General features: G+C 46.7%; 1 protein-coding gene across 2 annotated transcripts in view; it reads left to right on the top strand.

Moving 5' to 3' along the window:
* The window catches only part of LOC105900199 (alpha-1,6-mannosylglycoprotein 6-beta-N-acetylglucosaminyltransferase B), a 123,968-nt gene extending 99,814 nt beyond the window's left edge, over positions 1–24,154 (top strand). For both annotated transcript variants that reach the window (XM_031563617.1, XM_031563616.1), the window contains 9 exons: positions 2,683–2,816; positions 3,765–3,895; positions 6,253–6,258; positions 10,921–11,076; positions 11,392–11,538; positions 11,790–11,906; positions 17,454–17,528; positions 19,285–19,547; positions 22,769–24,154. In XM_031563617.1, coding sequence (XP_031419477.1) covers positions 2,683–2,816; positions 3,765–3,895; positions 6,253–6,258; positions 10,921–11,076; positions 11,392–11,538; positions 11,790–11,906; positions 17,454–17,528; positions 19,285–19,547; positions 22,769–22,967 — 1,228 coding nt within the window. In that variant the 3' untranslated portion in view covers positions 22,968–24,154. The remainder of the gene's footprint in view (positions 1–2,682; positions 2,817–3,764; positions 3,896–6,252; positions 6,259–10,920; positions 11,077–11,391; positions 11,539–11,789; positions 11,907–17,453; positions 17,529–19,284; positions 19,548–22,768) is intronic.
* The last annotated feature ends 584 nt before the right edge of the window (positions 24,155–24,738 follow it).

The following is a 24,738-nucleotide window of genomic DNA, read 5'->3' as shown; positions in this document are numbered from 1 at the left end:
TTGCTCTTCCTCCTGAAAGAAGGCTTTTGAGGTCGCTCCGGTGATGTCGCCAATCAAAGGTTCCTTTCGGTGGCTATGGCAACACAAGAGGGTTTAACCTTTACCCATATGTCTGATGGAATCAAGTGATTTGTGAAAAAATACAGAAAAATCACTCTCCGGAATGTTCCAAACACAAAGCTTTATGGGTAGAAAAGTATTTGGAGACACTGTAGATTAAAGTTAGATTTAAATTAGAAATGTTATCAAGTTCTAGTACTTAAAACGTACTTAATTCATGAGTCCAGTGTACTTTCTAGTATTGATGTACCAAGATATACCAGATATTGAGTGTTTGTAAAAATTCAATAATATGTACTAACTATAAATAAATCGTATTATTTATTACCTACATAAATATAAAGTGGGACCACACACTGCCCTGTCCATTTTGCCCAGCTTGGCACCAGAACCCTCTAATGCTGATGCCATTGGTCCCCAGCTGATGGTCCTGATGGTCCTGATGGTGCCCCTGTAGTACTGCTCTGTGTAGGTCGCTACACTCTGGTTGCTATGGCGTCTCCAGCAGTCTCCACATGCAGTGCACGGAGCTGACGGCACCACTCCCTCATTACCCATCAGCCCGTCAGGGGGGGAGCTGATAAAAGACCATCAGTGGCGGGGCGGCCCCCCTCTCGCTTAACACGCTGTACCCAGAGCCAGCTCATCCTCACGGGGGAGAGGGAGAGAGGATCAGCGTTGGGTGTGTGTGGGGGGGGAGTGTGTGTGTGTGTGTGTGTGTGTGAGGGAGTGTGTGTGTGAGTGGAGTGTATGTGTGTGTGTGGGAGGGAGTGTGTGTGTGTGGGAGGGTGTGTGTGTGTGTGTGTGTGTGTGTGTGTGTGAGGGAGTGTGTGTGTGATGGGAGTGTATGTGTGTGTGTGTGGGGGGGAGTGTGTGTGTGTGGGAGGGTGTGTGTGTGTGTGTGTGTGTGTGTGTGTGTGAGGGAGTGTGTGTGTGTGAGGGAGTGTGTGTGTGATGGGAGTGTGTGGATTAGCTGCCTCCCTGTTGCGGCTCTAATACCCGGCGCCTGAGCCGACAAAGTGGCAGGATTTACCGTGGAAGAGGCACGCGACTGAGGCTCAGTGCAGGGCGAACATGTGTGTCATGTGTGCTTCTGTATGTGTGTGTGTGTGTTTGTGTTGTCCTTAGATTTAATATGTGTGTGCTGTGCGTGTAATTCTCTCATTTATTTGTGTACATATACGTGTGTTTGTGTTGCGTGCATGTCTTTTTTTTGCAGATGTGTTTGAACTGAAGTCTGGAGATACGTAATGTATATAATGAATATAATATACGTATATAATATCCTTGGAACATTTGTGCTTTATATGCACCTATCTCTCTCACTTTGTTTATCTGGAAAACCTGCTGTGGATATTCCTCAGAATTGTGTGTGGATTTCCATAAACACATTTCAAACGTAAACATTTCATTTCATTGGAAGTGGATGAGAGGATGCATCGGCGTATCCATTATCTGGCAACAGTCTTCCTGACCTTTTCACGACTTCCATTCCAACTTTGTGAAATACGATTACTTTCCATCATTGGCTCCATCATCCTTAGCCCGGTGTTTTACGGGCCGCCCCCCCCCCCCCCACTCTCAGTAGTTCTGATCCGTAACCTGCAGCTGCTAGTAATAGCAGCAGAACGCCAGAGGAGAAGATAGCTGTTTTCTTCTCGACACAGAAGGATCGCGACCATTGTCTTCTCACTAAACGCCCGTAACGACGCTCGGCTTTGATCTCCCACTGACTGTAAGGGCAAATGCCGGAGCTGATATTGACCCTCGACCTTTCCGTCTGCTCTGCTCAATCAAAGTGTTTCCACAGCACAAAGACACGGAGCACAGATAAAAAGAGCTGCTAGTCTTCGCTTTTTTCCCCTCTTTTCTATACCCTGTGTTTGTTGACTTTGATACATCACCTTGCAGTCTGAAAGCAAGATAGAGCTGTTTTTTAAAAAGCATATTTTTCCTGGAATGTGTTTTTTTTTCCTTCTCTAAAAATACAACTTCCATTGGAGATAGGAACTTTCAAAGTGTTTTTTTTTTCATGTTGGTTTTTAAAAGGCTTTTGCGCTGAGCCTCATCTGCATAGCGCCTCTTTCATGTTGCACCTCAGCTGGGCTTCGTTAGTCTTGCGGGAGACGCAGCTGTTTATTCAGCGAGGTCCGGGGTCAAACTGACTTAATCAGCTGACTGCAATGCAAAGCCTTTATTTACTTAGAGAGGAAGGTGTGTGTGTTTCTATGTGTGCATGCACACACATACAGTATGTACGTTTGTGTGTCAGTGGTGTGTGTGTGTGTGTGTTTGATTGAGTTTGTGCGATTGTGTGTCAGTGTGTATATGTGTGTGAGTTTGTGTGTCTGGTGCGTGTGTGTGAGTTTGTGTGTCAGTGTGTTTTGAAATTCACAGTGCATTTTTAATGATTGACTGCTTCTACAGGACTAGCTTGTTAGCATCAGTTATCAGCGCGTTTGACAGATAATTGAAAAATATATGGTATATGTTACTTATACCATACCATAACATACTTATACCATTTATTTTTATTTTGTAAACAAGTTACACATGTTAAACAACCAACCTCTGGAATTCAACAAACTGAAGAGACTACTGCCTCCCTCCGTCCTCTTTCAGATGCCATATCCGCGTGATTGACACGTTTGGCACGGAGCCCGCCTACAACCACGAGGAGTACGCCACCCTCCACGGCTACAGGACCAACTGGGGCTACTGGAACCTCAACTCCCGGCAGTACATGACCATGTTCCGTGAGTGGCCATCCATCTTCCAGCCACTTCCCCATAACGGTTCCCGGTCAAGGTCAATGTTCCGGATAATAAGACTGCATCATGCTGTCTCAAATAAAGAGCCTGGAGCATATCACAGTTCACAGAGTGGGCATGCTTATCTGGAGTCATGTGTGACTAGTCCCTTAAGATAGCACCAGTACAGACGGCAGAAACCATCTAGGAGTGGTATTGCTACAGTGTCCGCTAAGCTGTGTTAACTTAGCTAACTTAGCTTAAATAACTCATTAACTTGCTATGCTTTTCTGATCTGAGACATTTAAGGTGAGTCTTCTTTAGCATACGACCAAACGAAATTGCACTGAACTACAAGGTCTCTAATCCATATAATCCGGCTTCAGCATAAAGAATTTATAGGCACTTCATACTTTACTTGGTGCAATAAATCCATACTTAAAGTTATGAAACCATCAGCTCGACTCTGTTAGCGGTTGATGTCAGCCTGTGCTACCTGACAAGCTGTGCCTGCCCCTGGCGGGGTCCTCCCTCAGTATCGGCTGCCTTGACTGATGTGACATGAGCCGGGCACCAGGGGGACCTGTGTGTCACGGAAATACCGACTTCGACAGGCCTGGATCTCTTAATAACCGAGGTGGCAGGGACAGAGTCTATTCATTCAGGCCAGAGATGCCAGACAGCCTGTTCGCTCAATCATACCATTCTCTCCTCTCTGTCCCCCCCTTTCCTGTCGAAAATCACTCTTCGTGACATTTGGCTCCCATTACCATGGAAACATAGATCAAACAGACTATAGATTACGAAAATGAGGAGATATAATGTCTCACAGGCTACACTTACAACACCCTTGACCGCCGTTTGTAACACAGAGATGGATGCATAAAAACTCTCCGTGAGTCATCTCTCCACCGCCTCTCTCACTCCCGCCGTCCCTCTGGCTCTTTTCTGTAGCCCACACTCCGGACAACTCCTTCATGGGCTTTGTGACGGAGGAGCTGAACAGCACCGAGAAGCGCAGCATCCAGCTGAATAAGGTGCGCAACATGGCGGTGGTCTACGGCAAGGAGGTCAGCATGTGGAAGGTAAGAGCACTTCAGATGGACCCTCGCCTGTGGTGTTGATCAGACCAGAGTGTCCATAGCAACTAGCGGAACATTAGATGCACTGTGTGCCTCCTTGCGTTCTTAGATAGATGCAGCGTTATTTTGTTAAAGCACTTTGAAACATTTCTTTTGTTGTGACTGAATTAATAAATCAGCACAAATGTGAATAAACTTAACACAACGTGACATTATGTTTGCTTTGGAGTTCTGTGAGTAGTTTCAGAAGATTTTAAGTTGGCAATACATAGAGTGCTGCGCAGTTAAACAATTGTTTCTGTATGGCGCGAGATAAGCTTGAATACATTGCTAAATGTTGTATTTGTATGATTGTTTCATGAGTTTGCTTGGGTAAACATCATCACATGTTGTATTGATACATGAAAGAATAGGCAAATTATAATTATAATATAATTATATAATTATAATTAATTATATAGAATTATCAAATAATCCAACAAAAAAAAAATACTTCATAGAAAAGGACTGCGGAGAAAAACTGTCTGTGTAGTGTCAGATGGATTCTAATGTAGTATAATTCTACTCATCCCACCGTGCTCTTCCCCAGAGCCCCCACTTCAGCCACAGCTCCTCCACACTCCCCAGCCCAGATGTGAATAAGCCATCAGGCCCATTTGCTGAACACGAGCAGAGCATGAGCACACATTAGTCTCCCCAGTCAACAACCAAAAAAAAAACAATCAGTGTAGCACGAAGAGGTCCTGGGCTCTCAACTGCACTGAATTGCTTGTAACGCAGCAGTCCCCGAAGCACAGAGCTCTCTGACTGAAGAGAGAGGGAGAGAGAGAGGGAGAGAGAGGGAGGGAGGGAGGGAGAGAGAGGGAGAGAGATAGAGATGGAGAGCAGATCCCATTCCTCTGGAGTGAGGCCTGCAGAGGCCCGTGTGTATGAGACTGAATGGGCCCCTTCTCACTTACAGCCAATAGGCCCTAGCAGAGGGATGCGTTCTTCCGAGGAATATTTGATGAGGCTGAGATGTTGCATAAGAGTGAGACAGCGAGAGGGGGAGAGATAGGGAGAGAGGGAGAGAGAGAGAGAGAGAGGGAGAGAGAGAGAGAGAGAGAGAGAGACATGCAGACAAAGAGAAGGGGAGGCAGACAGGGAGAGAGAAAGAGAGAGAGAGAGAGAGAGGGAGAGGGAGAGAGAGAGAGAGAGAGAGACATGCAGACAAAGAGAAGGGGAGGCAGACAGGGAGAGAGAGACTTATGTAGCGAGAGAGATAAAGAGAGTGAGTGAGAGAAAGAGAGAGAGAGAAACTGAGGTAGAGAGAAAGACAGGGAGGTTTGAAGATGTCTGCCCTGTTCCCTCGCTGTGTCTATGTTTGTGCTCATAATGTCAAACGGACAAACGAGTGACAAAGAGAATGCAGGGTGGAGTGGCATCTGGGCCAGCGGAGTGATGTGTGTGAGTGCAGTGTGTGAAGGAAAAGGGTGTTTTCACAAAAGGGGGGCACAAACATGTTACATGAGAGGTGTTGATTGCATGGCAGGCATTCTAGGATAATTTACATTTACATTTAGCCATTTAGCAGACGCTTTTGTCCAAAGCGACGTACAAGGGAGAGAATATTCAAGCTACGAGCAATAGAACCTGGTGTAACAATAAATAAATACTACTTTACATTAGAAATATAACAAAATGAAATAAAAAGAAAGAAAGAGTGCAGAAGTGTAACTGCTGTAATTGCAAGTTACGCACTAGTCGAAGTGCCAGTTAGGACGGGAAGTGCTCTCTGAAGAGTTGGGTCTTCAAAAGCTTCTTAAAGGTAGAGAGGGACGCCCCTGCTCTGGTAGTGCTGGGCAGCTCATTCCACCAACGTGGAACTACAAATGAGAATAGTCTGGACTGCCGTGCTTGCACAGACGGCAGTGCCAAACGACGCTCACTAGAAGAGCGCAGCATCCTGGGTGTAACATTTGCCCTTACAAGAGCATTTAGGTAGGTGGGAGCAGAACCATCAAGCACTCTGTAGGCAAGCATAAGTGACTTGAACTTAATGCGAGCAGCTACAGGCAGCCAGTGGAGGTCAATGAGTAGCGGGGTGACGTGTGCCCTCTTCGGTTGGTTGAACACCAGACGCGCCGCCGCGTTCTGGATCATTTGTAGTGGATAATGACTTGACTGGTTTGTTGTCTCTTCTCTCGTCTTCTCTTCTCTCCTCTCCTATTGTCTTCTTTTCTTCTTTTTCTCTGCTACTGTCTTCTCTTCCCTCCTCTTCTCACACCTCTCCCTCTCTCTCACCCCCCCCCCCCCCCCCCCCCTCTCTCTCCTCCTTCTCATGGTCATCTCCTCCCTGGGTTTGATGGATGGGGGTCCAGCTCCAGGTAAGATCTCTCCCTCTGTACACCCGCCTCACTCACACTCACTCACTCACTCCTATCCGCACTCATCTCATCCCACTTTAACAAGTACATCACGGCCATCTCGCCCGATAACACAGGGTTCCGTCATAAACGCATGAGAGCCGCTACGCAGCAGTGCGGCGCATGCCACGTCTGCAGAAAACCATGCGTCTTCTGCTCTGCTTTCATCGCATCATGAGCATGAGAAGCTGTGCGAACCATAAGCCTCTGCTAATCACATCGCATGATTGCAATCTCATAATTAGCTCCGCTAAGCCTCGTATCAGCAGAACATCGCTCGCGAGTCCTCATTGAAACAGCATCTCGATACACATGCTAATGTGGAGTGCAGTGATAAGTCAATGAAACAAAGGCAGGAATCATTTGATCGCTAATCCTCAGAGCGCTGATGAAACTGTGGGCAAAAAGTGAGCGTGTGATTTTGGGAAACTTCTTATCGTTTTGTATTTTGATCTTTTTCTGCGGGAACTTAAAAAAAAAAAAAATGCTCCCACTCACTGGACTGACAGTTTACCACAAAGTTTACCGAAGGAGTCTCCCAAAATGACCCCAAAATGATCACAGAAGAAAGACATAAAGAATAAATAAAAGTAAAGAAAGGTAAACAAATGGAACGCTTTTTAGTGCTTCATCCTGGTCAACTCAGAGCCGTCATTTTCCTGACACAAAAACAACGTGAGTCTCCTCCACGAAGCGGTTTCTCTGAACCCTTCCTCAGGCGTTCCTTGAACTCTCCACCCTTTCACCTTTCACCCTTTCTCTCCGAGGAAGTTCAGGCGAGATCGATTCACACGGCGCCGCTCTCCAGATGCAACGGTGTGCTTTTGGATGTGCACAGCAGATGTTCACTGGCTTTTAAGAAGGGCCTTTTGCATTTCCAGACCACCCACCAGCCTTGGGCTCTGTAATTACAGCTCTCTAAGCTCTCTCTCGATCATAAATAATAACGCTGTTCAGTCCGGATGATGGTGGTGACGCAAGTGCCCCTACTTGCCATCTTGTTCGAAGGGGGGAAATGACACAAATGTCTGGAGGGGTGGCACATGCGGCGACATTGCCCCCAAGGGCACTTGAAAAGCATGCCAGAGGGCAGAACTGCATTGGAATTTTCATCTCCTTAATTAGAATTCATATTTTGCCCCTTTCTGGCATTTTACCCCAGCTAATATTGCCACTCTCCTATAAACCTGTCTCTTACTTAATGCCATTTCAGTATCAGCCCCCCTTGTGAATATCTCTCTATCACTTCTTTGCTGTACTCCCCCCCCCCCCACCTCTCTCCCCAGAGGTACAGATCAAGCACCTGCAATCCCACATAGCCCCGCCCACTCCAGTTATGAGTCTATTATTTCCTTTTGTCTTCTCTACTTCTTTGCTGTACTCCTCCCTCTCTCTCTCTCTCTTCTTCTGTATTCCTCCCTTTCTCTCTCTATCTTATTCTGTACTCCTCTCTCTCTCTCTCTTATTCTGTATTCCTCCCCCTCTCTCTCTCTCTCTCTTATTCTGTATTCATCCCTCTCTCTCTCTCTCTCTTATTCTGTATTCCTCCCCTCTCTCTCTCTCTCTCTCTCTCTTATTCTGTATTCATCTCTCTCTCTCTCTCTCTCTTATTCTGTATTCCTCCCTCTCTCTCTCTCTCTCTTATTCTGTATTCCTCGATCTCTCTCTCTCTCTCTCTCTTATTCTGTATTCCTCCCTCTCTCTCTCTCTCTCTCTCTGCCTCAGAGGTGCAGCACAGGCACCTGCAGTCTTCATAATGTGACCCCCTGCAGTGGGGTTATAGGTCAAACAGGCTGGCAGGAGGAGTGTGTGTTTGGCTCCAGTACTGATCCAAGTGTGTGTTGGTGACTGTGAGTGTGTGTGGGAATGTGTGGGTGACTGTGTGTGTGTGTGTGTGTGTGTGTGTGTGTGTGTGTGTGTGTGTGTGTGTGTGTGTGTGTGTGTGTGTGTGTGTGTGTGTGTGTGTACAGGTCCACAGAGTTATCTCATTTACGATTTTAACCGTGGCTGGCTCTGCCGTTTTTTCTCCTTGAACTTATCAGACAACAGGTGGTGTGTGTGTGTGTTTGGGTTTGAGTGTGTGCTTGTTTGTGTGATTATTTTGTGGTTGTGTGAGTGTGCACACATTTGAGTCTGTCATTCACAGTTTGAACCGTGGCTGCCTCCTGACTCACACTGTCTCACATCTTTTTTTAAAAGCCGATCACACAGCAGGAGTGTGTGCGTGTGCGTGTGTTTGAATGGGAGGGCTGTGCCTGTTTGTCTGTGAAGGGCTCATGCACATCTTTTTTTTCACACACACACACACACACACACACACACACACACACACACACACACACACACCTGCGCTCCATAGCCAGAGGGCCCGCTGGTGTCGTCGCCTCTGTCAACACACCATAAACGTTCTGATGAGCCTCCAAATCCGGGCTGCGCTTCACACAGGCACAGTGTTGGCGGAGCCCCGCTCTCCCTCCCTCCCTCCCTCTCTCTCTCTCTTTCTCTCCCTCCCTCCCTTTCTCTCTCTCTCTCTTGGCTAAGCCCCTCTCTCCCTCCCTCCCTCTCTCTCTTTCTTTCTCTCCCTCCCTCCCTCTCTTTCTCTCTCTCTCTTGGCTAAGCCCCTCTCTCCCCCTCTCTCTCTTCCTCCCTCTCTCTCCCTCTCTCTTCCTCTCTCTCCCTCTCTCTTTCTCTCTCTCTGTCTCTCTCTTTCTCTCTCACTCTCTTTCTCTCTCTCAGGTGCCCCCCGATCTTTGACATGAAAGTAATGCCTCACGGCAGGCCCACATCTGCCTTGTTTAGTTGCCTCTGAAGCCCCTGCGGCCAAAGGGAGCTGAAATAAGCCTCTCGAAAAATGAAAGCGGAAGTGTCTGGCCTGCTCCGCCTGGACCTCTTACAAAACACGGCTCCTCGTTGTTTAGGCTCATTATATCCAGCCGTGATATATCCAGGTTTGACGCGCTCGAGCCCAAATTGCCTCTTAGACGTGGCCCCATTAAGGTCCGCGAGTGGCTGCGCTCGGCGAGAGCCAGGGGGGGTTGTTGGAGGCAGCAGAGCAAAGCCGTCATAATATGCCCGACGCGATTAGAATTGATTAGCTGCAATGTGCTGAAGAGTCTGAGTATTAGAGCGCTAATGTGTGCCTCTGATCGGTAGTCCGGTCGCCGGCATTGCCATGGCTGGGTGTCTGTGGCGTGACGACAAGGTGAAGACGGCAACAGGCTCCCTCTCCAGGGTAACATTTCTGTTTGGGCTCTAATTCCCTCTGTCTTCCGCACTTAACGCGGGAGGTAATCTCCTAATTGGCTCGGAAAATCCTCACAGAGGAAGCGATCGATCCCACAGCCTCCAATTACAGCCACAGGCCACACAATGGAGTGAGAATAAGCCGCTTAACAGCGTGGGGGAAGTCAATAGTGAGACCTTACGCTCTCACAGAGAGAGGAAGAGAGAGCCAGAGGGAGAGATACAGACAGAGGAGCTTTTTTTTTACTTCTTCAAAGGAACTTTCACCTGTCAGGATTGAACCCATAGATCTCATCTCTCTCACAAAAAAAAAAAAAACATTTTCGGTCTCATAAGTGGAAAAGTCAAGATCATCGGCTTTCAGCATCGCTGACCTTCTCCGAGTTCTACAGAAGGTGGGAAGTGTTTTTGGCCTAAAGTGGCATACATAGTTAACCACGGGAAAAACTGTTGCAACAGCGAGCCCAAAGGTTTCCATTTTTTAGTTAAAGTCAGAGCACAGCACTTTTCTCTGCTGCTTAACCCATTTCTCCTGTCAGTTTAGCTCCAGTAGTACTTTTCAGAGCTGGCTGAATTACCAAACTTCTCTCCGCAGGGATTAGTGTTAGCATTAGCGTGTATCCCCTGACGGGACTCTGCTGTAATTTTTTTGGCTGCTCTGATGCTCCAAAATCCCGTTATGAGAATGTGAAGTGGGAAGGCTTTTCCAAACTCCCAATCCTGCAACTCTTGCCATGTCCTTCTTCATCTCTCTCTCACTCTCTCTCCCTCTCTAAGTCTCTTTCTCTCTCACACATCTCTCTCCTCCTCTATTTCTACCCCTTCTCTCTTGCTGATCCCCTCGTGGGTAAATCCAGACACATGCCCAGTTGTACAGCTGCACTTTTTAATCCTCGCTGCCTCCGGTGTCTATCAGGGACCCAGAGAAAAGTCCCCGGAAAACTTTCGGCTCCCTCTCCCGGCGTGTATTTTAATAGAGTCCATTAAAACACAGAAGCCGAGCACGGTGCCAAAGCAGAGTACCATTGGGAATGGGGGGGGTGGGGGGGTGAAGGCCACTCCACAGCTGCCGGAACCTGCCAACTCTTTGTTGGTATGCTCCCTTGTTACCTTGTTACTCTCCTGTCATAAGGGGCACCAGGGGTGCCGAGGCTGAAGAAACCTTGCCAAAATAAAGATTTGAGCCCGGCATCATATATTCATATTCATCCTATTCATATTCACAGTGCAGGCCAGGACCGGCTAAAGGGTCCGAAGGGACCCGTCATGGCAGTGTTGTTTTAAAGCCTGTACCCCTTTACCCCCTTTGAAGGACTGTCAGGAGCCGCAGCCAACCTTGGCATCCCCGCCGCTGACACTCACCACTTTATATCCTCACAGGGGAAGGAGCGGTTCCTGCAGATCCTGCACCGCTACATGGAGGTGCACGGCACGGTGTACTACGAGACGCAGCGGCCCCCGGAGGTGCCGGCGTTCGTCAAGAACCACGGCCTGCTGCCGCAGCACGAGCTCCAGACCCTCCTGCGCAGAGCCAAGGTAGGACGACACCTCCACCTCAACACTTACCCTCTGAAACATATGCACAGAAATGTAATTGGTCTGTCTGTGTCAGCCAGCGACCTGGTGGAAGTCCGGGAATATGGGGAGGAGAAAAAGGGTGCACACAATTGCAGTGAATATATTTGGTCAACTCCTGGTGGACTAGATTTAGAAAAGAAATACAAATCCCTGTCAAGAAAAGTGCTGACAAAGGAACTCGTATTCAGCAAAAAAGTCACCTAACACTTGTTTAACAATGCAGTTTTTTGCCGAGATTGCTCTAACTCCCGTACGCGTCTCCTCCTCCGACAGCTCTTCATTGGGTTTGGGTTCCCCTACGAGGGCCCGGCCCCTCTGGAGGCCATCGCCAACGGCTGCGTCTTCCTGCAGCCCAAATTCCACCCGCCCCACAGTTCCCTCAACCACGAGTTCTTCAGAGGAAAGCCCACATCCAGAGAGGTACGTGTCAGGGTCCTGTCACACCACAATGATGAGTCACAGGGGGATCCGGTCCCCCCTGGAAATATAGTGACAAAAAACACTCCCGTTGTAAATACTATTCCTTGTGGATTAAGGCTAATAATGCATGTTGGTTAATGCGTAATCATGAACAGACAAGGTAGACTACCAACCCCCTAAATGTTTTTTTTTTAATAATTCAGCCACTGTGCTTATGTGCTGTATGACTGAGGTGATTTTTCGTGACGCAGGTCTCCTCACAACACCCCTATGCGGAACAGTACATCGGTCCGCCTCATGTCATTACGGTGGATTTCAACAATTCAGATGAGTTTGAGTCTTCAGTCAGGGAGATCATGAGGTCTCAGGTAAGCAAAGATATTAAATAATGATACGTAAATAATTTGATATTATTAAACGACTCCTCAGAGTATTGCGAAAAGTTCCAATGAGTCGAATGGGCCACCACAAAATTCGGAGGTCTTCTTATTGACCACTGCAAAAAATGACTTACAGCTGCCATTGGCAATGGGTTTTGTGCTTCTAATTGACATCTTTCATATCATTCCACAAGTAGTCAGTTCACTCAACGTAATGGAAATTCATTGTAAATTGAAGTCCGCAAGTAAAATGTTGCTAAGCAACACCTGAAACTGAAGTTCTATTTGCGTGAAGAACTATCAATTGTTCTTACTTAAATAATAACACGTAAATAATTAGAAACTAGACAGAACTGAATTACCAGGCTAATCTTGCATAATGTAGGCCACTGACTTTCAAAAGAAACCAAACTTATAGCTATTTTACCACATTACATGAAACTGATGGATGCTTTAATCCATAGGCGGAGATCCCGGAGATCCCGGGGGGGACGTCCCCCCCCCAACAATCATTGGAAACAAAACAAATCATTTTTTTTAATATAGTAATATGAAATAAAAATACGCCGACACAAGCGGTGCTAATTATAGACGTAAAATAATGTGTTTTTTTTAAGTGTTGAAAAATCATGTTCCACCTATTCCTCAAAGTGGTTTGGTTCACATGCTGTTTCCAACGGGCGGGGCTACCGGCAGCTCCGTGTTTTAGTTAATCAGCCCAGCCCAGTAGCCTGCATACGGTCAGATTGTGAGACTGTTTCCTCCTCTGTCCCCTGCCGCTGCCGCTATGATACACGATATGTAAAGAGATTTACCTCATTCTCGAACGCAGTAAGAATATGTAAAGAAGAAGTTTTTTTCTAAACTCAATTTACGAAGTTCCAATCGATATGCACAAGTATACATAAGTTTAATAATGGATTGGCATGACAACGTAAACGTTTGCCGATAACACACGCATGCCGGTAATTAACACCGTTACGATAGCTAGCTAGACAGTCTAGGACACTGTCCTGTCAGGGGCAGGTTCATGCTAGTTAATAAAAGTAGGTCTACATCTCAGTGCCTCTCCAGATTAGTTAAATTAACTGAAGGTAAATTAATGTCATCTTTTTCTAACGTGAATAAACTATGCTGGTGTTGTAGCATGAGGCGACAGCGGTACAGGAGGTAGAGAAGTCATATAGAAATCAGAAGGTTGCTAGTTCGATTCCCTGTCGGGCTGATTTATAACTTATTTTGAGCATCAAGTTCTCTTGAACTTTGGACATTATTTGTCTGTGAATAGATATTTCGTGTTAGTACATTTAATGCTGTTTAGAGAATTCTAAAATGACTTCGAATTTCTGTTTGTAAATGTGATAAGAGAATTTGGTATTTAGCAGTTTATGCTAGCTCTCGTGAAAGCAATTTTTTCATGTCCCCCCCCCCCCCCCCCCGGAATTACTCTCTGAAATTTGACCATGTATTGTCCCCCCCTACAATGAAAGGGGATCTCCGCCCCTGCTTTAATCACCAACATGTAGCCAACACCTGATTCTACAATGTTCAGAGCTCAAAAGTCTGTCTTTTTTTTACAATATCTTTACAGTTGATTTAACCAAAACAATATAATAATGACATTCTTAGTGGTCGCAGATTACTGTTGCAGAGTTTGTGCCGATTGATAGCATATATAGCACTTTGGGATCAATATTTTTAGAAGGGGGGGGGGGTAGGTAGGTAGAGGCAGACTCCAGATTGTTCAAATGGAGATGCAGCTCTAAATGCATGAAAACAATGCAACAACATATCTCCTATTAATGCGAGCGCATTGCTACAATGTCTGAATACAGAACATTATCGGTACACAAAGCATCAAGTGACACCTGAAATCAGACTTCTGTGTCCTGTGTGTCTGGCCATACACGTGCTGCGAGAGAAGTTCCGTGTTCTCCAGGAGAACATTCCTACTGGACTCATCCGTGTTAACGCACCAGTACCTGACTGAGCACATCAGAGAGCCAGTATGATGAAGTGGCGGCCCCCAGTCCCCTACAGTGGGGAGCCAGAGTTAGAACCCTCCTCGCCTCCAGACGTGCCCGTGAGAGGCAGCTTTGATCAGGGGTGTCGGAGGCAAGGCATGAAGCACGGAGAAGGTGGAAGGCATTCATTAAGCGGACCCCACTCGCTTCTCAGCATTCCCCGGGGGAGGGGGGACATGGGGAGGATCAATCGATTTCCGGGTCTGGCGGTTATAGCTACCTGCCAGGTGCAGAAAATAGACATTGATTGGAAGGCTCATGGAGCTAGTTGGTTGTAATGGACTACAGGCGTGCGGGTCCCTAGCCAAATCGACACGTTAGCATGCAGGGGGCTAGCGTGTGTAGCAGTGTGGGAGAGGGGTCACTAATGGAATGGAGAGGCTCAACCTCCTGAGTATTAAGGACTTGAAGGTCAGTCTGGACAGAAGCTAATGTGGGGTACACAGGAACCAGACAGGCACCGACTGCACTGCAAGCTTTGACCTTGACATTTTCCATTACAGTCGAGTAACATCCGTGTTTATCTGCGAGTGCATCTCTATATCCTAACACAAAGGCAGGCAGAAAAGGTCAAGAAAGAAGGTCAGACTTTAGATGAATTCATGAAGTTTCAGCTTATGGCAGTTCTATGTTTTGATAAGTGGAATTTATTGAGCTGAAAAGTACATATTGACATCTTTCTAAAGGGTATAGCAGAATGCCGGTGGTTATATATAGGTTTGTTAATACTTGCACTTTCAAAACAGTTTTTTTTATAAAGGTTGGCATGCAGGGGATGAGAGAGAGAATGAGAGAGAGAAGAAATGTGAGTGAGAGGTGGGGAGTGGGGGATGGAGGAGAGAGAGAGAGAGAGAGAGAGAGAGAGAGAGAGAGGTGGGGAAAGAGCCAGAGAGAGACATAGACAGAGGGAAGGAAGGAGAGAGGAGAGAAAGATGGAAGGAGGAAAAAGACAGAAAGAGGAGTGAGGGAAGGAGGAGAGAGAGAGAGGGAGGAAGAGAGAGAGGGAGAGAGAGAGGGAGGGAGGGAGAGAGAGAGAGAGGGAGGGAGAGAAAGATCAGTCTGTCAGCTCCATGAAGCCTCTCACCATTGTCATGTATGACATGTCACGGCTCAGTGCCTTAGCGGTTAGCCTGTGAGTCTCCTCTGCAGTGATGCTCCAGACTACAACTCATCCTTCACTGCAGCACTCCCACGCACCAGCACACTGCATGCATCACGCATGTGCAATTGTTCACACACAAATACGTACATTCTTTCATGCACATATACACACACACACTTCACACCACTCATCCACATGCACAATCACACACACACACACACACAATCACACTGCACAGAAAAAAGTACAGCTATAGACACACTGACACGCCCACACACACACATATGTACATCTATAGACATTGCCTCACACACACCGAGATGTACAATTATAGACAATCACTCACACACACTGAGATGTACAACTATAGACATACACTCACACACAGATATGTACAACTATAGACATACACTCACACACACAGATATGTACAACTATAGACATTCACTCACACACACCGAGATGTACCATTATAGACATTCACTCACACACACTGAGATGTACAACTATAGACATACACTCACACACACAGATATGTACAACTATAGACAATCACTCACACACACTGAGATGTACAACTATAGACATACACTCACACACACAGATATGTACAACTATAGACAATCACTCACACACACTGAGATGTACAACTATAGACATACACTCACACACACTGAGATGTACATCTGTAGACTATGCCCTCACACGCACACACACCCTGTGGATGGGGACACATCTTCTGCTCAGTCATGCAGACCGAGGCAATCTGAAATCTCAGCTGGTGGACACCTCCTCCTCCTCTCTGTCTCTCCCCTCCCAGCGGCCCTCTCTCCTGCCCCCTTCCCCTCCCAGTTCACCTCATCCTCACACAGGCAGATCCACAGACTCCCTCCTAGTCCTGACAATCTGCCATACAGCATAGGAGCCCTCTCCTCCCCATCACCTCCTGCAGTCCTTTCTTCTCCTCTCCGCCCCCATCGCCTCCTGCAGTCCTTTCTTCTCCTCTCCGCCCCCATCGCCTCTTGCAGTCCTTTCTTCTCCTCTCCTCCCCCATCACCTCCGGGCCATGTTACCCTCTCATCCCCTGCCACTGCTCTTTGCCAGTCATTTCTTCTCCTCTCTTTTCATGTAATCTTCATCTCTTCCACTCTGTTCCCAGAATATTGCCTCCCTCCCCCCTCCAGAGTTCTGTGTGTGCTGCCTTTTAACAGTTCCCTGTATTGGTGCCTTCGCATGCTGTGTAACAGCTGCCCGAGAGAGAGCACCTCCGTGTCCAGGCTGCCCACTAGTCATGTGCTTTACCGTGCGCTCGTGATCATTTTATCGCTTGTATGCTCTTCCAAGGAAACCGGGGAGGTTTTTTTTTTTTTATGACGGGCTGTTTGTGACGGCCATGACTTGTGCTGCCTGCGGTGCTGGGGTCACAGGGTCACAGGGTCTCTTTGCCATGGGGTCGGTAGGACACGGCTATGGCCGAGTGGATTTTCACCTTGCGCTAAAACACACACACACACACACACGTGCATTTGCATTTGTATAGGATTGATTCAATTAAAGCCTTATGAAATATTTTACCTGTCAGTTGTAAGCTCACTTGATTAAAATGTGAAATTGTGTTTTTATTTTATTCAGTTTAAAAATGGACTGAGGGAATGATGTATTTGAGGAATATGAGCTTCAGTACAGCACAGTTCATCTGTCAAATTGGAACAAATCATTTATATAACCATAATGATTGTGTGCATTCTTTTTCAACTGGCTTCACATAATTAAGTCATAGCCTAAAAGCTAAGTGTGAATCTCACACCATAATAAGACACTTTGGTTTGTTTTCCTCTGTTCCAGGGCTTGTGATTAAGAATACCTTTTTAACTGTTTTCTTTAGCTTGTGTTGATTAGGGCTTCGCTCATGCGAAGCTTCAAAAAGCGCCGACGGAGTCTGCACCCTCGTCATTATAGAGACATTTCAAAAGAGCAGGAGCTGTTTACAAAGACCGCATGCGCCCAATCAATCTAATCACAGAGCCACAATGTCACAGATTCAATTTAGGTGTGAGATAATTTACTGCTTCAGAGAGAAAATAAAAAGTTGATTCATCGACTCAGCAGTTCAGTCCTGTAGAAGAGAAGCAAAAAAAGGGCAATTAGCGCGTGGCACGTAATTAGCATATTTGTCTTGTTATGAGTAATGGGGAAAAAAGCCTTTTGATTGCAATTACGGAGAATAATGAGATATGCAAAAACGATGACACGAAAATGATGGCATTATGACAAAGGAACATATTTATGCCAGTGTCATTAAAATGCTGAAGTTAATTGGTTTGAGTATGTATGTTTGTATTTGTGTATGTGTGTTTGTGTGTGTGTGTGTGTGTGTGTGTGTGTGTGTGTGTGTGTGTGTATAAACAGGTGGAACCCTACTTGCCATATGAGTACACATGTGAGGGGATGCTGGAAAGAGTTCACGCCTACATCCAACATCAGGTGGGTGACTGCACACACACACACACAACTCAGGCTCTCTCTCTCTCACACACACACCCACACACACATTTCAGGCTCTCTCTCTCACACGCACATAGTCACAAACACAACTCAGGCTCTCCCTCTTTCTCCCACACACACACACAAACACACTCACAACTCAGGCTCTCCCTCTCTCTCTCAAACACACACAAACACACTCACAACTCAGGCTCTCTCACTCAATCACAGTCACACACAGTGACACACACACACACACACACATTCATACAAGCACACACAGTGATCCCAGCGTGCGTCTGACATGAAACCCCCACGCTCCTCTGGGCCCCAGAGACGGCTGCTGCAGCGGGTGATTGATTAGCTCACAACTTCTCATTATCGACAGCCGCACCAGAGGATTATGGGAATTATGAAGGGGGGGGGGGGGGCGGGGTAGGAGGAGAGAAGGAAGAGGGATGGGTGAGAAGAGAAGGGAAAGAAAGAGGAAGAATATAGGACTGAGAGAAGATGGAAAGGCTGGTGTTTTTGGTCTCGTTGTTCCTCTTCACCTTCTCTGGGTTGACACCGGCAGCTGTCCATCACTCCATTCAGCGCCTCTCTAGAATACAGAGCTCTGGAGTTCATGTTAAACCAGTTTCATCACTGTAGGTCTGTCTCTAGAATACAGAGCTCTGGAGTTCATGTTAAACCAGTTTCATCACTGTCGGTCCTCTCTAGAATACAGAGCTCTGGAGTTCATGTTAAACCAGTTTCATCACTGTCGGTCTGTCTTTAGAATACAGAGCTCTGGAGTTCATGTAAAACCAGTTTCATCACTGTCGGTCTGTCTCTAGAATACAGAGCTTTGGAGTTCATATTAAACCAGTTTCATCACTGCCAGTCTGTCTCGGGTGAAGCGAACGCCACAGACCCCCTGAGCAGCTTGAGCCCCAGACAAATCTGGGCTCACCGTGTGTGTTTTCATATCGCCGTGTTCCCCCTGATCCCAGGTCAGGCTCTCTCCCTCTCCCTTCATGCTCTTATTTCCCAGCTGAGCTCCGTGACTAATCAAAACCGGATACGGCAGCCGTGGCAAAGACAGAGGAAAGATAATTTCTTTTGTGTCATTGTGAGCATTTTTTATTAACGTGACGGAAACCCTGGACTCAGTTACCGTGCCGCATTTCGTGTCAAAATATAAGAGGAATTTAATCAAGGCGGTGGGGGGAAATGTGATTAATTTCACAGCATGGCTCTTGATCTCCATTTAATGGAAGTAGGAGTGCTAAAGGAAGTCGTGGCGAATAATAAACTGTGTCATTAAAGGCCCGCTTTTAATGGGGGAAATAAGGAACAATCAACTGTGTCATTAAAGAGATCCAGTCATCTATCATCCAACTTTCCTTCATTTATGTCTCGGTCTCCCAATTAACATTAACTCTGCTTAGATGACCGACCCCTGGTTTGGACGTGCTCTGCCCTTTGTGTGCTTTGGTTAAGAGTCGTTAATTTGACTCTCCTGAGCGCCTTGCGTCCAGAACAGGGTTTGCCTCAGTTGTAGGCTAGTGTTTCATGAGGTAGAAAGAATGCTTTTTTTTCTATTTTCTTCTCTCTCTCACACACGCACACACACACACACACACACACACACACACACACACACACACACACACACTATTCCCCTTTCTCTCATTTGCTCTCTCTTTCTTTTTATCTCTTCTCACACACACACACACACACTTCTACTCTATCTCTCTCCCTTTCTCCTTTTTAGGAGTTCTGCATCCCCGAAGCTCCCTTCCCTCCGGCCAATGGCTCCCGGGCGTGGCAGGGGAACCCCTTTGTGCGGCTGCCCAACTCCACGCTCCTGGGCTGGGCCGCCAACGGCAGCGCGCCCTCCTGCTGGCCGCCGCTGAGCGCCCTGAGGCTGCTGGAGTCGGCCGAGGGCCAGTCCTGCGTGGACGCGTGCCGCGGGGCGGACCTGGTGTGCGAGCCGGCGTTCTTCCGCTTCGTCAACAACAAGGAGGCCCTCGTCAGGTCAGTCAGCGCAGACACATGCGTACGCCGGTGTGTGCTTACACACACTGACACACACACACACACACACAGAGGTCAGCACAGACTCGGTATGTGCACATATGTTTGCACACACAGACACTTCATCACTGACCAGGTCATTGATGAGACAGAAATATGTCTTATACGTATGTATACACCTACATAACTCACATTTGAACAGACTGAATGCAGAAAACTCACACATACAGTCTTTGGACCACATGCATATTTATCCATGCACACAGGTCCCTGCTATTTTACACACACACACACACACACACACAGCCACTGATGCATGCCTGCACCTTGTGACCTTTGCCCTTTGCACATCAGCAGTGTTGTGCTGGAGGCTGTGGGGGCAGGAGTTAGAAGCTAGCTGCCACGCTCCCGAGAGGGAGGCTAAGAGAGCGCCCTGCCACAGAAAAGCCTGTCAGCATTTGGCCTTTCATTGATAGTGACAGCCTCAGTGTTGCCGCGGCAGCCTGACAGCATTCCTGCAGTTTCCCCCACCTCCCTCCCTCCCTTCCTATCAGTCTTTCTCTTTTGAACTTCTCGCTGTTTTGAAACCTTATCTTCCATTCGTTCTCTCTGTTAAGCACCCTTATTTCCCCTCTTTAAACCTCAAACATTAATTTTCCTCCTGTCATTATACTCTCCCTGATCTTGCTTTCCCCCATTTCTTTCATTCTTACTGTACGGATGTGGAAGGGATTGTTTTTTTGGACAATCATACGATGGCCGATAAACGTGCTACAACTTAAGAAACCATATGCAAATAGGCAAAACACAAGCAAATTAAGAAAACATCTATGTTAATTTGAAAACACATGCACGGCATTTAGGAAATGTTCTGCAAATACACACAACACAATCAAATACACAAACATGCTGCAAACACACACAACACAGCCAAATAAATGAACGCGCTGCAAATACACACAACACAACAAATAGGGCCAACGTGCTACAGCGGCCCATAACAAATACATCCCAACAGCAAACACAGAAACTCACAAACCCTGAAAAACAGAAACAGAAAAATGCTGCATATCCAGTTCACACAACAGAAGTTCTCCAGGCCTCCAGGGGGAGCGCAGAGTGGAACAGCTGGATTTTCGACCCGAGAGAAAAGAGAGAGAGAGAGGGACCATACGAGGGGGCTAAACCTCTTTTACTGTCTATGGGACTGACCCATTACAGGCCTTGGAAACGAACAGTACAACCTTAAACTCAATTTGCTTTTATACTGTAAACCACTGAAGAGAGGCCAGGACAGGGGAAGGCATATGATGAGCGGCTGAGAAAGAAAAACTTTTTCAAGGACTTTTGATATAGAAATCGGTTGAAAATTGTTTGGAAATGTTGGCTCATGCTTGGGTTTTTAAGGAGAGGATTAACTACTGTATGTTTGAGACAGGATTGAACCCTGAGGACAAAGGGTCGTTAATAATAAGGAGAATACAGGGACTTAAGAGTCCAAAACTTGTTTCAGGAGCCAAGAGGACATGATATTTAGGCTGTTTACAATTAGTATTAAAATGCATCGCTTATCCAGAATGGATCTAGATGTGATTTTAACCTGATTACATTTACACCTAGTATTAATATGTGACTCCAGTGTCCACAATGAGACTCGATTGAGAGCAAATCGCTGTGTCCAGCTCACCCCATATCCTCCTCTCATAAGCACGGGTCCAAAAAAACAACAAACAAATAAGAAAAACAATAGAAGAAGTTGGTAGTCATCTGTAAAGCTGGGTTATTGTGTTTGCTTGCTTTGTTGTTACCTCGCTGGTTTGGAACAGTCGTGTTCGATTACGTATTTCCACCCACGTAGTTATTGTATGTGGATTGACAACGCAATTGTGTTAACACTTGTGTTTAGTGTGATCACAATGTGTCCCTGACCACCTTGGAAGAGGTTTGGCTGATCGGATCACAATCTGTTCTCAATGCGTCTTGGGGGTATTTACACTCACCTGTACCTTCATGTGGTCAGGCACTATCCGATTGCAATCCAATGACCAAAAACTGCATTTTAATGCCAGGTGTAAACAGCCTGATTGAGCGAGCAGGTTGTAGTTTTCATATGAGAAACTGACTCTATTAAGTGGGAGAGAGAAAATAGGTTTGATGTGATTAAGCACAGGATGGGGTTAAGCTGGTGTGAAAGAGGTGTCTAGTGCACGCAGGGTGTGATGAGGGATCAAATAGTCAGGGCTGCATTTCCTGATAACGGCGTTTTATGAAGACTTGAAAAGTTGTTTACTTTTCTACGCACGTTTCCAAAACTATTTATTGGAGTTCCCCTATGATAAGCCTGAGGCTGCGTAAAATGAGATTAGTTTGATGGGCGCAGGTGATCATTAATAAAAAAGAAATACTATGCAGGTCAAACTAAAAAAAGGCCAGAAATTCTTCACAGGCCAGAGGCATCCGCCAAGGCCCTGAGTGAAGATGATGAAGATGATGATGATGTTAATATTAATGGTAGCAAATAGGACCCTGGGATTATTATATGTGAATAATATCAGAGTTAAAGTTTGTTTGTTTGCTGTTTGTTTGTTTTGTAGCCCTATTTGGTTGTGTTGTGTGTATTTGCAGCATGTTTGTGTATTTGCACACATTTCCTAAATGCTTCACATGTGTTTTCAAATTGACATAGATGTTTTTCTAATTAGCTTGTGTTTTGTCTATTTGTATGTGTTTTTTCTTAAGTTGTAGCTCATTTGTCCTCGTTGGCCACCGTAGTAATGCATGTACAGCACAGTCAGTGTGTACTTGCACATGCGTGGTGCATGCAGTGTGCTGGTGCGTGGGAGTGCTGCAGTGAAGGTCTGGAGCATCACTGCAGAGGAGACTCACAGGCTAACCGCTAAGGCACTGAGCCGTGACATGTCATACATGACAATGGTGAGAGGCTTCATGGAGCTGACAGACTGATCTCTCTCTCCCTCTCTCCCTCCCTCCCTCTCTCTCTCCCTCTCTCTCTTCCTCCCTCTCTCTCTCCTCCTTCCCTCACTCCTCTTTCTGTCTTTTTCCTCCTTCCATCTTTCTCTCCCTCTCTCCTCTCCTTCCTTCCCTCTGTCTATGTCTCTCCCTGGCTCTTTCCCCACCTCTCTCTCTCTCTATCTCTTTCCCCCTCCTTCCTTCCTTCCTTCCTCTTCCTCTTCCCCCACCTCCCTCCATCTGTCTCTCAGGCTGGAGGTGCAGTGCGAGGCTGTGGAGTCCGAGATGAACCACATCTTCCCGGCGTTCTCCGTGCAGCGGCGCGAGTGCGGCCTGCAGAAGGATCCGCTGCTCTTCAGCTGCGCCGGCCTCAGCCCCAAGTACCGCCGCGTCTGCCCCTGCAGGGATTTCCGCCGGGGACAGGTGGCGCTGTGCCGAGACTGCTTATGATGAAGAGGGGACGTGACCCCCCCTCCTCCTCCTCCCACTCCAGCAGCCGCCCTCTCCTTCCCCAGCCAATGTCCAACGCTTCTGCGTCACATCGCTTGTTCTGCTGGCTTCCCTCGCCTTTTCCAGAGAGCCGGGAGCTTGTGGCCAGACTTGCCTGCGATCATCCCTACACAGAGAAGAGGGGGAATGGGGAGAATTTTGGCTGAATGTGTTGGCCCTCTCTCCCTCTCTTTCACGCTCTCTCTCTCTCTCTCTCTCTCTCTCATGGCTTCTCTCTGCAGGATCACAGGCTCTCCCAGAGGGGCCAGCTGTGTGCCCGTGGCGCTGGAAAAAGAAGCCGCGACGCTTCAAGCACTGGCTCCACAAAAGACGTCTCTACCTGGGCGGTAGAACTAAGCTTAAACCTTTGGGCTCGTATCCTGCCTCCTCTCCAGGTTATTGTGAGAGGGAGTTTTGTTTGTCTATTGACAACCAGGTCTATGGACCAAGCACTTCTATTACCCACCAGAGAAGGCCCAGACACAGAACGCCCTCACCGGAGCAGCAGAGGAGCCTCACTGCATAAAGCCTGACCATTAACCTGGAGCTACACACACACACACACACACACACACACACAGGCAACACTCATCGAGGAGCAAAATAAAGGCAATATAAAACAGATAATACCATCGCCAACGACTAGCAGGGCACATGTTAACTGCTTTAGAGCGCAGTTTTTAACTCCATAATACAGTAATTACATTGACCAATTGTGGGGGTTCTCCAACCAAACCAATTCCTGACTATAGACCACCTGTAATTATAAACCACTGCAGCTCCGTAACAGAATCCATACTGGGAGAACGGGAATGATGGGATCGCCCCCGAGGGAAAACCTGAGGGATTTGGGGCTCCCATCCATGGATCTTCGGATCAATAGGAGGGCCTTTAGCAACAGCCAATGGAATACGTGGACGACTCACCTGCGACGTCTCCGGGTGGAAATACTGAATATTTATCTGATCTGTGAAGACTGATGACTGGGGTCAGAGCAATCAAGATGTACAAAATTGAAGAAAAAAAGTGACGAGAGATTATTTTTCAATAAGTGATTGTTTGAACTCTGTTGACAAAGCCTACTGCAAATTTTTATGAATCCATATTTGTGTTGTTACGGGAAAATAAAATCGACTACATATAACAAAGAGTTGAGATGTCAACAGTCTGTTTTCATCTCCGGTTGTTGTCTCCGTTGTCACTTCTCTTCTTGGTGAAAGCCTTTTGTCACAGCTCTAGAAACATACAGGTGTATCCTCGACTCCTATAACTATCTGCTGAAGATTGAAAAAAAGGTTTTAAAGGAATAATATCAAATGAAAAATCTAACATTTTTAACTGAGCTATTTTAATAGCGTAAATGTCACAAATGATGATAACCATGACAATTAACGACATATGCTTGACCTTAACCTTATGCTGAAACGAACCATGCTAATCTTGAACAAGTCAGGGTAAGAAGCAGGAGCTTAGAAGTGTTCCATGTAACTGACATGATGTCACGGAACTTCAGGTGACACAGAGACGTGAGTGGACAGAGTTTATTGGAAACCGCCAGCACGGGGGAACAGGGGAAATAACGGGGAGAACACGAAAGTAAACTGGTAATTAACGCTCAGAAGATATTGTCCACTAGCACAAAGCTCAGAAGTGCACTGTTCAAAAACACAGAATGCTCAGGAGTTTAAGAGCAAACGAAGAAAAAACTGAGTAATCATGCGTACTAGGAAAA

Source organism: Clupea harengus, chromosome 26 (genome assembly GCF_900700415.2).
Source record: "Clupea harengus chromosome 26, Ch_v2.0.2, whole genome shotgun sequence".
Classification (NCBI taxonomy): Eukaryota; Metazoa; Chordata; class Actinopteri; order Clupeiformes; family Clupeidae; genus Clupea; species Clupea harengus.
This window is presented reverse-complemented; position numbering and strand designations above follow the sequence as displayed.